Source organism: Suncus etruscus, chromosome 3 (assembly GCF_024139225.1).
Source record: "Suncus etruscus isolate mSunEtr1 chromosome 3, mSunEtr1.pri.cur, whole genome shotgun sequence".
NCBI classification, from domain to species: Eukaryota; Metazoa; Chordata; class Mammalia; order Eulipotyphla; family Soricidae; genus Suncus; species Suncus etruscus.
The window spans coordinates 81,278,574-81,293,713 of record NC_064850.1 but is presented as its reverse complement, the minus strand read 5'-3'; the positions used below and the strand labels follow the sequence as shown (position 1 = coordinate 81,293,713).

Here is a 15,140-nt window from a genome sequence, read left to right as displayed (position 1 = left end):
TGCAAGCATTGAAAAACAGACTATGGCTGGGGTGAAACTTATCAGTCTTCATGAATTAGCTGTTAAAGACTTTAGTTTACAGGTATCAGCTATTCAAAGTAAGTTTTGTGTTGTCATTGTCTTTTTGATGGCTGAGTTTAAAGAATATATATAATTATTTGACATCAGAAGGCACGAATATGTATGTCTTAATGTTTGCCAATGTTATCTAGAAAACTCTCAGAATATCATAATCTTTTTAGATAAAATTTGGGGATTAGTGCTCTCTTCAGCAGCACATATACTAAAATTGGAATGATACAAAGAAGATTAGCATGGCCCCTGCGCAAGAATGACATGCAAATTAGTGAAGCGTTTCATATTTAAAAAAAAAAGAAATTGGGGATTAATTATGTTGTCTTAGGCAAGGATAATTACTATTGTTGTTATCATTGTTAAAATCTGATTATTCTATGACCAGAGAAATAATACAGCAGGAGGGCATTTGTCTTGCATGCACCCAACCCGAGTTTGATCATCAGCATCACATATCATCCCTAGAGCACCAACAGGAGTATTTCCTAAGTGTTGAGCCAAGACTAATCCATAAACATTGTGGGGTATGACCCCAAAACCAATAAATAAATTATAAATAAGTAAATAAAGAGCACAATCATAGTGTAATTTATTTTATTTTTTTATTATTTGCAGTGTGTATTGGAATGGGGCAGAGATCACATGAGAAATTCATATACGCAAAGCCTGCCCTCATTAACATAGTTTTTTCATTTACTTAGGTCTTCTTAGATTTTTTAAGTGTTTTAAAATTGCCATGGTATAGTTATTTTACCTCCCTTATTAGGTTGATTCCTAGGTACTTTATATTTTTGAACACTATTTAAATGAGATAGACTTTTTGATCTTATTCTCCTCTAAGTCATTATTTGTATAAAGGAATTCAACTGTATTTTTTTTTATTGAGTTTGTAGATGAAAACATTGCTGTCTTGGTTTATTGTTTTCTAGGAACTTTTTTGGTGAACTCTTTAGGGTCTTTAATGTATATCATCATGTCATCTGCAGAGATAGTTTAACTTCTTTTTAAATTTGGATTCATTTGGTTTCTTTCTCTTGCCTGATTGCTATTGCTAGGACTTCTAATACTATGTTGAGTAGAGTGGAAACAATGGACATCCTTGCATAGTTAGTGCCTTACCTTAGTGGAAATTTATTCAGGTTTTTACCATTAAGAATAATGTTGGCTATAAGATTTTTATAGATAGCTGTTACTATCTTTAGGAAAGTTCATTCCACACTTATATTGCTGAGAGTTTTAATCATGAATGGGTATTAAATCTTGTCAAATACTTCTTCAGCTTCTATTGTTATGATCATATGATTTTTTTTTATTCTTCCTTTTTCTGATGTGATGAATGACATTGATTGAACCATCCTTGTATCCCCGGGATGGAACCCAGGTGGTCATCATGTATAATCTTTTTGATGTTTTCTTGTATTCAGTTTGCTAAGATTTTGTTAAGAATTTTTTTCATCAATGTTCATCAGTGAGATTTGGTTTGTAGTTTTCTTTCTTGAGGCCAGAGGCACACCTGATGCTGCTCCTTGAGGCTATGATAAGCAGAGGCTGAACTTGTAGTCTCATGCATGCAAGTCATGTACTCCAACCATTTGAGTGATGACTCTGGTTTTATGTTAGCCTTTTCAGAAGTAATAAAATAAAGTAAAATTTCCATAAAATTTATTTTGAAGTGAATATATATTTTAAAATGTATTTTGTAATGCTATTCATATTTTATTAAATCTATTTAATAAATTTATTTTAATGGTTTTATTTTCTAATTAAAAGAGCTGAATTATTGAAACACACATTCCTATAGGTTTTTCAAAATAAAACTTTGCTAAGTGACCAAAACTAATTTCAAGTCATCCACTTTATCAAAGACATGGCAAGATTTCACAAGTGGAATTTTAAATTTCTTAAATTGTACCAAAAATTGCTAAAAGTTTTGGATGTACCAATTACAGTAACTGAAAACAGAAACGTCTTTCTTGCACCATATTACAAGTAAAACCATATGCAAATTGTACATCATGACTTTACCTTAAAAATTAGCTACAGATATATTAATTTGTGGGGTATAAGAGGGGTAGGTGACAAATGAACAATATATTGTTTCTTCTCACAAAGAATAAAATAGTAATGTGATAAAACCCCATGATAATTAAATGATAATGATTGCTGCTTTGAATATTATTTATTTCACATATTTAATCTTACTACTTGCAACTGCAGATATTATTTAGCTAGTACAGATTAAAATGTTATGTCTGAACATGCTATTATGAAATCAGGTTAAGGGTATTCTTGTGAGTTAATACTTCAGATCAAAATTTAAACTGTAGATATTTCCTTCAGATAACCTGACATAAAATCATAAGTGTGGTCTGTGGAGGGATGAACAGAAAAAATGTGGGAAAATAATTAATAATTAATATAAAAGTTTGAACATAGGACAAAAAAATGCACATTTCTATACTAAAAGTTTCTTTGATGTTTGTTCTTGTGGACAAAATAAAGAACACATTAGCTTTACACATATGTAAAATTTAAATAAATATTCCTTAAATAAAAATATATTGCTCAAGCATTAGAACAATTCAAGAAAAATAAGATAAAGCATTCTTAAAGAGAGCATATAAAAATGGCAAATTTACCCTAAAATTTTTGTTACAGCACAAAAATTGTATATATTTTTTGATAGTCTGGATAAACTGCAGAATTATTATTATTATTGCAGATTTATTGCAGAATAATATTTGACATCATAAATAGAAAGGAATGTTAAACTGATGAGTACACCATGTGCTGAGATAGTTTCCTAATACAGAATTAAAAAGGAAGCTGAGCCATTTAGGGGAGGAATTACATCTGATTTGTGAATAAAGTTTTTAATATAAATTCACACTTGTATATTTTCACAGATTATTATCCTTTTAAAACTACACATTATTTTCTTTTTTTAGCCATTATTTTTATTCAGGCACTGAATAGTCTAGGTAGGTTGCTAAATGTTCTTTACCATCTATTCTCCATGTTATAGGATGGCAGAACTTTCTAAACTTTCTAAAAAATAATAAATCGAACTGATCTGCTTTTGTTTTATATTGAACTTGATGTTAATGTATATTTAAATTGCATTATGGCAATAGCTTTTGTTTATGTGGCAGTTAAATAATTCACTTTAAAAAAAAAAGTTTGATGTGAGGCCTAATTGAGAGCATAGTGGAAGTGTGTTTGCCTTGTATGCAGCCAGTAAGGGAAGAACCTGGGTTTGACTCCCTGGATCCCACATGGTCCCTTGACCCTGCCAGAAATGATATCTGAGTGCAGAGTCAAGAGTACCATTCGAGTACCCATGGGTATGTCTCAAACACAAAAATAATACAATAACATAAAGAAGTTTGATGTGAAACTTGTTGAATTAAATATCTACATGTTTTCAATTAAAAAATGTGAGATCTAGAACATTGAAATAAATCATCAGTTCTATTCAGCACATGTATATGTACATTCTTGAAGTCATTGAAACCATGAACATTAGAATTGAATTTGCTGAGAAAACCCCACATTTTTGTGTAGAGATTCTGGATTTTTAAAATAAGACTCCTTCAAATAAATTTTCATCTAGTATTTTGTTTTGGATTGAAAAGTAATGGTTACTCTACATACTGTGTATGGGAAAGGATAGAGTGGTGCTTATGAGCTGTGGTAAAATTATTGTTTCTTTTCTTTTTTTATTTTATTATAGCTCAAGAAACATGATAACAATAGAGTTAACTTTCAAGTGTTTGATGAATATTTACTACATTTTCCTGTTTCTTTTTCCAGATACTAAAAATGTCTATGGTATCAGAATTCCTCAAGCAGGCTAAATTTATGGAGTCTCAAGAGCAAGAATACATTGTAAGTCAACTGAAAATAATGTAATTTAGTTAAATTATAATACAAAACTAATATGAGTTAATGGAGAATAATTTTATTCTTCTCATTCACAGAATACTGTGAAAAGTTCCAAAGGTGGCCATGGGTCTGCAGTGTACCCCTATCCTTCCTTTAATCCATCTTCAGATGTTGAAGCTTTGCATAAAGCAATAACAGTTAAAGGTAATTATGTATTCCTAAACGTCCCCTTTCTGGACATTTCAGAATAGTCATGTGAATAGCTATTAAAAAGCAAATATGTGTAATGATGTCTATTTCATTATACAAAACTATCTGTTCAAAATGAAAATATATTTTCTTTCATAGTAATGTAAATTTGGTCAAATTAATGGAACCTCCACAAATCAATCAATTTATTTCTTTCATCCTTTTTTCTTTATGGTGAAGAAAATACCTGGCTGAAGTTTTCAGGTTGTTCTTCTGGCTCTGAGCTATAGGCTCACTTGGAACAATGTTTGGAGGATCATATCATTGGCAAAGGATTGAAAGAGGGTTGGCCCCCTGCAAAAAAGCACCTTAATTAACTCCTGTACTGTCTCTGGCCCTATTTAAATTCCTTAAACAACTTATTTCTAGTAGAAACACAGTGCTAAAATCAATACCTCTATTTCTCTAGAGGCTTTTAAATTATGTAAATGTTTTCCATAAAAATATTATTTATGTTTTAAAACCTCCCTTGTAGGGGCTGGTGAGATAGCACAGCAGTAGGTCATTTGCCTTGCAAACACCTGATCCAGGATGGACCTTGGTTCGATTCTGGCATCCCATTTGGTGCCCTGAGCCAGGAGCAATTTCTGAGCACATAGCCAGGAGTAACCCCTAAGTGTGACAGTAACCCCCCAAAAAACTCCCATGTAAATCAACAATGTCATTTGGAGGTGGCATTTTTGTAGAAAAATATTTTATCATATACTTAAATTTTTATCATTTTTTTGTGGTTGTTCCTTTGCATTTTCTTTCTTGTTACTATTGTGATGACCAAGGGTCAAAAAGGCTTGATTGCGATGATCACACATTTAACTTCTGTGCCTGTGAATGTGTTTGTATAGTGCTTGTCAGTGGGTAGGCATCTGGTATTGGTACTTGAAATCATCTATAGAGCTCACTAGAAGTCACACACTGTAGATGATCCATCAGCACACGTGCCTAACGTGAATCATCATATTCTGACCACAGTTTTCACACATCTTTAGTTGTGGTGCTTCGTGGATTTGCATATTAAAGTTGTGTTGCTCTTATACAATGGTCGTTCAGCAGAGATCACACACATTGTTGCTGTACCAGGAGTCCCAAACAGTAGCGTTGCCAGGATTCACTCCTTCTAGTGTAGGAATAAAATGTATGGCCTCGCACCTGTAATGTGGACACTGTTATCTATGAAGCCATCCCTGGGAACCCTCCCAGAAGGTTTGAACCAGGTCAACATGTGTAGCACTGGAAGTCTAATAATAAGTTCTTTTCCAACTGCATATTCATATATGTATATATGTATATGTATATAAATATGTATATAGTTACTTCTTTATCCTAGGCTGATATAGCTGCGCTGCATTTTGCTTAATTAGTTAGGAACTTTATTCAGAACATCTTGGTCATGAATCACTTGTATCAATGATTGATGAAATAAGTCCATTGTAAAAGTTTATTTCTATTTCTAGGTGTGGATGAAGCAACCATCATTGACATTCTTACTAAAAGAAATAATGCACAACGTCAGCAGATAAAGGCAGCATACCTCCAGGAAAAAGGAAAGGTAGGTTGAAAGGGTAAATTTAAATGTTCAATTTCTGTTACACTTATGTTTAAAAAAAGATTTTGAACCTTAGTTACCTAGATTTTTTAGTCTCATAACACATAGAACTAGAACTGCAGTATTTGTCCACAAAATTCCAATGAATCCATTTTAAATAATTTACTTATTAATGCATTGGTCATTTCAACTTAAGTTCTTGGTGTATGTCATACTTCGTTTCGGAGACATTTAATTACTTTGAATATAAACTGAGATTTCCATGGGCAGTAAAGAATTTATTCTTTTTGAAATGTGTTTTCTACTAACATTTAATTGGTGATGATTGAGTTTAAATAAAGTTTATATATAAAGTGGCACATTAAAAATAAGCTTTAAATTTTTCTACTACATGTTATTTAATTGCTCATAAAGAAATGTATAGAATAATATGTAATGTTCGTATCTTATTTAAGAAACATACTTTTGAAAAAAATCACTATTTTTAGAGTAAACTTACTATATTTCTGTTACTACACAATGTCCTACATCTTGACTTTGTGAATTCTAACCTGCATAAAATATTGTAATCTAGTCCTTTAAAAATTTATTTGGTAATTTAATACATTTTATTTTAATCATTCTAAAACTCTAAGGATAAGATATTATCCTAAATATCTGGAAGCCTTTTGTTATAAAGAAGAGGAGTTCTAAAGGACTGCTATGTGTAGTTGTAATATTATTTTAGGAAGTAATAATACATTGTTGTATAACTTAAGTCTTCATAAACTCTATTTTAGCCCCTAGATGCCGATCTGAAGAAAGCCCTCACAGGCCATGTTGAGGAAGTTGCTTTGGCTCTGTTAAAGACTCCAGCTCAATTTGATGCTGATGAGCTTCGTGGTGCCATGAAGGTAGCTTGATTTTTATTAAACATCCACTCAAGACAATGTAAATATCAAATTCACTTAAAAACTATTTCTTCCAAAATGTCTGCCATAGAGGCAGGAGGGGAGAAGGTGGGGGACAGGAGGAAGGCAGAAGGCACACTGGAGATATTGGTGGTGGAAAAATGTGCACTGATGAAGGCCATCATACATTGTATGACTGAAACTTAATCATTAAGAACTTTGTGACTGTGTATCCACATTGATACAATTCAATAGTTTAATAGTAAAATCAAAATATTTTGAGTGATAGTAAAATAAATCTTATAATAATAAATTGTGGATATTTACTAAATACTGGGGGAATTTACTTAATGTTGAGTTCAAACAAATTTGGGGATACAAATATTAATCAATAACTTTTAAATACAGATATATTTATATTTCTTTTTTATTTTCATTCTATAAAGGGTTTAGGGACTGATGAAGATACTTTGAATGAGATCCTTGCATCAAGATGTAACAGAGAAATCAGAGAAATTAATAGGGTCTATACTGAAGGTAAGTTTTAATGTTCAACAGTCCAAAAGACTTTAACTGAAAAGGAAAACTGATGCAATTTTTTTAAGTTAAATGTGCATAGGAGCTGTAGGTATATTCAGCAGGCTATCTTTGCATGCAAGAGCCCTGAGTTCAATCCCTGGCACCACACATTTCCCTAAGTAGTGCCCAAAGAAACTTTCCAAGCTCTAAACTGTGCCACCTCCCAAAAAGAACTTAAAAATATGTTGACTGTGGATGCCAATTAGAGGGTCTTAATTAACTCTACATATTAAGCTATTTCTTTATTATTTGATTCTGTTACTAAAGGACTCACTGTTACCAGACAGTTTTGAATGTACAAGGATGCCAACAAGTTTACAAATTCCCAATACTCATTACATTTTTAATTTTATAGATTACCCTATAAGAACAAAATGTTAAATTGCTATTATTAAATTTAAAAGAACTTTCTAAAAATATTTTTCTAAGGCAATTACCATTTTTATATTTATTTTATAAAAGTTCCATTTTGAGAAAAATCACAGAACAATTTGCAAATGCTATTTTCTCCATTTATCAGTGAGTATGGAAAGAGCTAGGTACTTAACCAATTATGAAAAGTTTAATCTGACTCTCCTGAAGATAAAGAACTCATTATTCTTAGGCGTTAGCTAAGAAATAATTCATTATTCTTAGGCTCTAGATGAATCTATGAGGATGACTTTAACTGTTTAGTAAAATATCTTTGTTCAATGTTGTCAGTGCCAATAAGTTAGCTGCAGCTAAGTGTTGAGCAATTCTGAGACTGCAGCTCATTTACCTTTTCTAGTTTTACAAGTTCCTAGTTAACTTATATTCTCAGTATAATAAGTTACCTGACATAAGATATTTTTATTTAATCTTCATTTCGACCACAGAGAACAACCCTATGTATTATTTTCAGAGCAATTTTTAAAGGAACTCAGTTAAGAATATTTTATCTTTTCTCATAGATGATCAGCTTTGATCAGCTTTAAATGACTCTAGTTAAGAGGAGTGTTTTTATTATATTTTGCTTGATATTGTTGTGTAATTATATTTTGTGTGTATTTGTATATATATGTTGCATAATGTTATGTATTATATTTTGCTTGATAGTGTTGTGTAATTATGAGCACAACTAAGTTTTCACTAAATAATTTTCTACTGTTAATATTTATAGTTAAAAACATGTTTAAACAAGTTTTAGATATAGAAAATTTTTAGATCTATATTTATATTACTATACATGCTTTACACATATATTTTACACTGTTACCTGTATTTATAATTATTAAAGCAAATAATTTATACTCAAGAAGACTTATGGTTTTTCTTTTAAATGAGTGATCTGTTAATCCCATTGCATCTTTTGGGGGTGAGACGTATACCCAACACTGTTTAGGGAATATTCATTGGTCTTCCCTCAGGGTCACTCCTGACATTGTTGGGGGAACCATATTGCAGTGCTGGAAATTGAATCTAGGTCAGCCATATGCAAGGCAAACACATTGTACTCTCTTCTATCTCTTGGACCTCATTCATTCCATTCATTGCCTTAAATTCTGGTATTTTTTTCAATTTCAGTATTATATATTTATGTGTATAATAATTAAAGAAATTAATAAAACTAGTTTTTGTTTAACCATGATATTATATATTCCATTATTGTATAAGAAATATATTTTATGTATCAAAATTTACTTGCTCTCATTTTTCTATTTTTACTTTTTAAGTGCTAATATTTAAAAGTCATTGAACATTTGGCACAGTAAATAGTAAGTTAATATAGAGATGTCAGCCATAGCTTTATATAATATAATTATCATTATTACCTATTTACTACAAGATACATATTTTATATTTTTTTCTCAGAACTGAAGAGAGATCTGGTTAAAGATATCACCTCAGACACATCTGGAGATTATCGGAAGGTTTTGCTTTCTCTAGTGAAGGTATAAATACTTCAAATACTTTAGGAACTGATGCTTTTATGAAGAAAAACATCTTAAATTTGAATGCCCTCCAGGAATCAGTTATCTTTCTCAAGATCATTATTTTATTGTTTTAAAGAGAAATAAGTACTTAATGTAGTGACATGATAGAAATAAATATAAGAGATTGGATTTTTTTTAGGGTGATCGATCTGAGGATGCTAGCGTGAACGATGACTTGGCTGACACAGATGCCAGGGTAAGCAAGCATTTGTAAATTCTCAGAGAACTGACTTTCCTATTCCAAATAGTTCTACATTAGGTAAATTTTTTACTAGCTACTTCCATGAAACAATAAATCTAGAATCCTTTAAAAGAACAATGTCCTTTATTTAACTATATATTCCCTGAATTAATGTACATTGGTTCTCCTGTGCGTGGGCTATTCTAGAGAGAAAATATGACCTCCTAGAGAGAGGTCTGGAAATTTTCAATAGATCTCATTAAAAACAATTGGAAAGGGGCCGAAGAGATTGCCTTTCATGCAGGAGGTCATCGGTTCGAATCCTGGTGCCCCATATGGTCCCCCGTGCCTGCCAGGAGCAATTTCTGAGCATGGAGCCAGGAGTAACACCTGAGCACTGCCAGGTGTGACCCAAACACACACACACACACACACACACACACGCACACACACACACACAATTGGAAAGTATTGTATTTGGAAGGCAATCAGGCAATCTTAGACACTATGTATAAGATACCTAACAAAGAAAGCTCCTATTTTCAAGGAACTTGAAATCTTAGCATTATCAGCTCTAAAAATATTGGACTCAAAGCAAGTGCCTGGAATATCTGACATTCTTTTGCAGATATAAAGATTACAAATAGTTAAATTTTGTTTTACTTTACAGGCCTTATATGAAGCAGGAGAAAAAAGAAAAGGAACAGATGTGAATGTATTCTCAACCATTCTTACCTCCAGAAGCTATCCTCATCTTCGCAGAGGTAAAAGATTAACAATTAAAAGATTTACCTGAAAGTAGTTTATAAAAGATGCTTTTGTTTTGTAATATAATAATAAAAGTAGATATGTCTCAATCAGCCACAAACTGTAATAAATTAATATAATACTCTTAAATCCTTAATGATATTTTGCATCAATCCAATTTTGAGCACTCATCATTTTTATGTCTGAAAGATATTCTGTGACTCTAATAGAATACAATTTCACTATTTTCACTATTTCTGTTACCCAAGATATGTATTCACAATAGATCAACTGAAATTGAAAATAGGAAAAACAAAAACAAATAATAAAGTGAAGAAAATAATTATCTAGGTGCTATGGGATGAGGAGTGCAAGGCTTATTTACTTTTGAGCACAATATTTAACTTTGTAATTTCTGAAAGCTAAGATAAAGAGAGAGTCATGAGGTGATCCTCAAGTCCCCTACTGTACACACTGAGTTTTAATATTTCAATTAAGAAAACATTCTTTAACAAAACCTTACATATGGGAAGATTCATTTGCAATGGCATTTAGCTCTAATACATTGGTATGATTGTCAATCATATATCATTTCTAATAAATGTCAACACTTGTAGAAAATCTCCCAGATTCTAGAGGAGTACCAAAATAGTCATGTCAGTTATATTCCTAAAAGAACATAAAGTTTTCAAAATCTGTTCCTTGAGTAAATTAGCTTTAAAATGTGTTTTGACATTTAGATGTTCCAAGAAAAAGAGTCAGTTGCCCTGTCTGCTATGGATTCTAAAGAATTAGATGATGTGTACATTTTTAAGTTTAAATTTATTTACTTAGTGTTTCAGAAGTACAGAAAATTCAGTGATCATGACATGGACAAGGTTTTGAAACTGGAGATGAAGGGTGATGTTGAAAAATGCTTCCAAACTATCGGTATGTAGACCTGGAGGAGGGAGAATGTTCTAAATAAAATTTCATCATTAATGCTGTCCATAGTTTATTAATATAATGAAAAAATAAAACTAAATAAATCCCATTCCTGAAATCAAAAAATGTGAATCTAATGTTTCAAGTAGAGAAAAATGTAAGATTATGTAAAGATTGTTTAGCTAAAGTTATACAGTACCCTTTTAAATTCAATAATTATTATTCATTTGTTAAGAAAGGCTGATGTAAAATATTTAGGGAGCACTTAACTGATACCAAGTGATGTACACAGGTGAGCTTAGCGCAAAAGAAACCTAGGGCAGTTATTATTAGCATTTGGAATTAGATTAATGTAGATTCAAATTATTGCCTATTACTAAACAAGACCAGAGAGTTCAAATCATTTTATCCCTGGTTCCTTCATAGTGTCGTGGTACCTACTCCTTGACCCTATTCCTACACTCCATATAGAATTCTCTTGAATCTTGTTATTTCTAGTTTCTTTCATGTGTGCCTCCCTTTGTATTCCATATTTTAACTAAAACATGCCGTTCCTACAGCAATGTGTGCCACAAGCAAACCAAGGTACTTTGCTGAGGAGCTTCATCGTGCTATGAAGGTAACAGTTCTCTACATTTTTAGTTAGGGTGAGAAAATGTTATTTTGTTGGGAAAAAGACAAAGAACCTCTTATTGTTAGAGCTTATTTTAATATCTTCCTATAAAGAAGAATTATTGTTCCAGCCAATTAAAAAAAGTTGATTTATAAATATAACATTTTGTTGGTTGTGTTTTTTTTTTTTTTTGGTTTTTGAGCCACACCCTATGATGCTCAGGGGTTACTCCTGGATATGCACTCAGAAATCACACCTGGTTTGGGGGATCATATGGGATGCTGGGGGATCGAACTGTGATCCAGCCTAGGCTAGCGCGCACAAGGCAGACACCTTACAGCTTGTGCCACTGCTCTGGCCCCTTATGTTTTGATTTTTTAATGTCCCCACCCACATCTCCTCGTGTTGTGATTTTTAAGGTGACCTTGTAGATAACATATAGGTTACTTATCTTTTGTTTATAACCTGGACAACATATTTTTTAGTATGTGATTTTAGTAGCCTACTTTTCTAAAACTTTAAATTTTATCATTTCTCTACATTTTGGTTTTTTTACATTTTTCTGCCCTCTCTGTTATGGATCTTGAGATTTTTAATAATACCATTTTAAGATTACCAAATTAGTTGTGAAATTAAGATATATTTGAGATGTCACTTTAATTATTCCACTTTATTCTCTATCATGTGCTGTATTTAGAAAATACTATCTGTATATTTGCATTATGAAATGGTGTAAAATTGTCTTTTGTTCAGTTTCAATTCCAAAATAGGGAAGTTTCCAGACAGATATCTAACCGTTCAATTAATAGCAAGGTGACTACATAAAATAATAGGCATTGTACTTTATAATAGGCAGTATTATCTCTGACCCATTCCTGCTTGTGATCAGTGAAACAATTAGAAGGGTATTGAGGAATACTCAGTGCTGTAGGAAACAAAAGTAGGACTATGCTCCAGAATTTGGTTTGGTGTAGTTTTGGTGTAATTTTGCTAGAATGTAAACTAAGACTGAACAATGAGTAGGAATCACTGAAACATAGCAGGAGTGAAGTATGCTGTAAATAAAGTAATCTTGTTCCAGGAGGAGAAAACATTATGATCATTTCAAGATTATAAATATAACTTGAGTAATTGGGAGAATGGAAGAGATTGTTGTATTGTAAACCTAGAAAATGAGTGACCTTTATCTTAAAAGTAATAGGCTATTGAATTTTTTCTAGTAGTAGATTTCTGCTTTAGAAAGTTCACTGTATTTGCAACTGAACAGCTTATACAGAGGCAATACTAGATGACAGAATATCATGTACATGTACAATTTGGGGGAAGAAGTTGGTATGAGTTGGATTCCATCTTTTTAGACCATATATGTGTGTTTATGTGTTCTTGTATGAAAACAATTTCTCCAGAGAAATTATACAAGTGAACAGAACTTCCCTGTTCAACTTCATATTCTGCTTTTGTAAATATTATACTCATATATGAGAGACATCTACCACTATTTATTTTGGACAGGGTGCTGGAACTCGTCATAAGAAATTGATCAGGATAATGGTTTCCCGTTCTGAAATTGATATGAATGATATCAAATCATACTATCAGCAGATGTATGGCATCAGTCTCTGCCAAGCCATCCTGGTATGTTGTTATTTTTGTAAGAAAAACACATAATTGGAAATTTCTTTAGCAACTCCTGCAGAGAGAAAGACTGACTTGCTATAGCTTTAAATGTCATATATGAGATTAATTGTTATATCAGAATACTTAATTTAGTGGTAAATTGAGTGTTCACTACAAGTGGATTATATTTTAAAATTTGACATACATTTCTTTTTTTTTATTGAGCCACAATAAGAGAAACTCAGAAGTTGCTCCTGACTTTGTACTTAGGGATCACACCTGGAAGTGCTCAGGGGACCATATGAAGTAGTACAAGGGGACCATATGAGACTCCCAGGGATAGAACCTGTCATATCTCTGTGGTTCTCCCCCCACATTTTAATAAATAAAAAATATTTAGTTTCTTACAATCAAATTTAGTAATAAAAATATTTTGTAATAGTAGAATTTTTAACAATATTAATCAGAAGTTTAGGAGCATCTTTTAAATTTTTATGTCTTATATGTAAAATATAAAAAATGAACTTGCTTCAGTTTTAAGTTATCTCACTGTAATATTAAAAAATTTAAAGCGGGGCCGGGCGGTGGCGCTAGAGGTAAGGTGCCTGCCTTGCCTGCACTAGCCTTGGACGGACCGCGGTTCGATCCCCCGGTGTCCCATATGGTCCCCCAAGCCAGGAGGAACTTCTGAGCGCATAGCCAGGAGTAACCCCTGAGCATCACCGGGTGTGGCCCAAAAACCAAAAAAAAAAAAAAATTTAAAGCACATTAAACTTATGGAAAGATTACTATGTATATTACATTTTTATGTTGAATGACTAAAATCTACTAAGAAATGTAAGAAAATAAGAGAATACATTTCTTTGTTGAGCAAGTTAGATATTTCTCACTGTGATATAAAATTATGGTTTGATCTATTTAATTTTTTGATATTTTTCTTGAAAATCAATTCAGATATATTCATAGTTTGAATTTTGAAAGTATTACAATTTATATAATGATTAATAAATATCTATTATTAGTGATACTACTTATATAATTAAAATACCTATCAAAATACTGGGTAATGGATGTGTTTTATGTTTACAACTTTAACCAAACAATAATATAAAAATATATATCATATTGATTATAATTTCAGTTATCACAGTAGTCTTTTTTCTTTAATCAACAGGATGAAACCAAGGGAGATTATGAAAAAATTCTGGTGGCTCTGTGCAATCAAAACTAAATATAACTACCACAGTTTCAAGCTATTAATTAGAAGACGTTTTTCACTGCTTATGTTCATTCCATACTTTAGGCTTAAATAAGAACTTTTATTTCAGTAGAAATAGTTTTTTTTATTTTTTTCTAAAAGAAATATATAATCTTGTTAGTTAAATATTATAGAACACAAATGTGTAGAAATATTTTTAAAATATATTTATCTTCAAATATAAAGGCATAAAAATTTGTATTAGTAACATTACCCAAGAAAGTGTTAGTGTTATGAAAAATAAAGATATTTTAATCAAGACCATTGATGTGTACTGTTTTTTCTATTCTGTCTTTTTTCCCCTGCGTAGTGCAATGTTTTAGCTTGATTTCAAGGGACAGACAACTTGATTCTGATCTACATAATAATTTGATAAAATTTATTTTACATATTGAAGAAAATATTTAGTTAGAAAGATTTTTTTTGCATTATGAGACGGATATTATTAACATAATAAATAAATTATATTAATAAATTTAATGCATTATCATTATAACTATTGATCATGATCTATATTTCACTGATGCAAAGCAATGCTTAAATTAAAATATAAAAAAAATTTTCTCTCATTCTAAAAAGTGGCACCTACATGTTTGATATTTAAAGAAATTCTCAAACTGTTTA

At 31.4% G+C, this 15,140-nt stretch overlaps 1 protein-coding gene and 1 non-coding gene across 2 annotated transcripts; both read left to right on the top strand.

Annotated features, from left to right (window-relative positions):
- The first annotated feature begins 259 nt into the window (after window positions 1-259).
- LOC126004597 (U6 spliceosomal RNA) lies at window positions 260-366 on the top strand. The gene has a single exon (XR_007493867.1). It is a non-coding gene; the product is annotated as a U6 spliceosomal RNA (small nuclear RNA).
- A 3,526-nt stretch (window positions 367-3,892) lies between these two features.
- ANXA1 (annexin A1) lies at window positions 3,893-14,738 on the top strand. Its single transcript, XM_049770246.1, has 12 exons — window positions 3,893-3,963; window positions 4,056-4,164; window positions 5,661-5,755; window positions 6,532-6,645; window positions 7,089-7,179; window positions 9,055-9,134; window positions 9,316-9,372; window positions 10,028-10,121; window positions 10,939-11,034; window positions 11,589-11,647; window positions 13,154-13,276; window positions 14,433-14,738. Exons 1-12 carry the CDS (start codon window positions 3,898-3,900, stop codon window positions 14,487-14,489), a joined length of 1,041 nt encoding a protein of 346 aa, XP_049626203.1. The 5' UTR covers window positions 3,893-3,897; the 3' UTR covers window positions 14,490-14,738.
- Window positions 14,739-15,140: the final 402 nt, after the last annotated feature.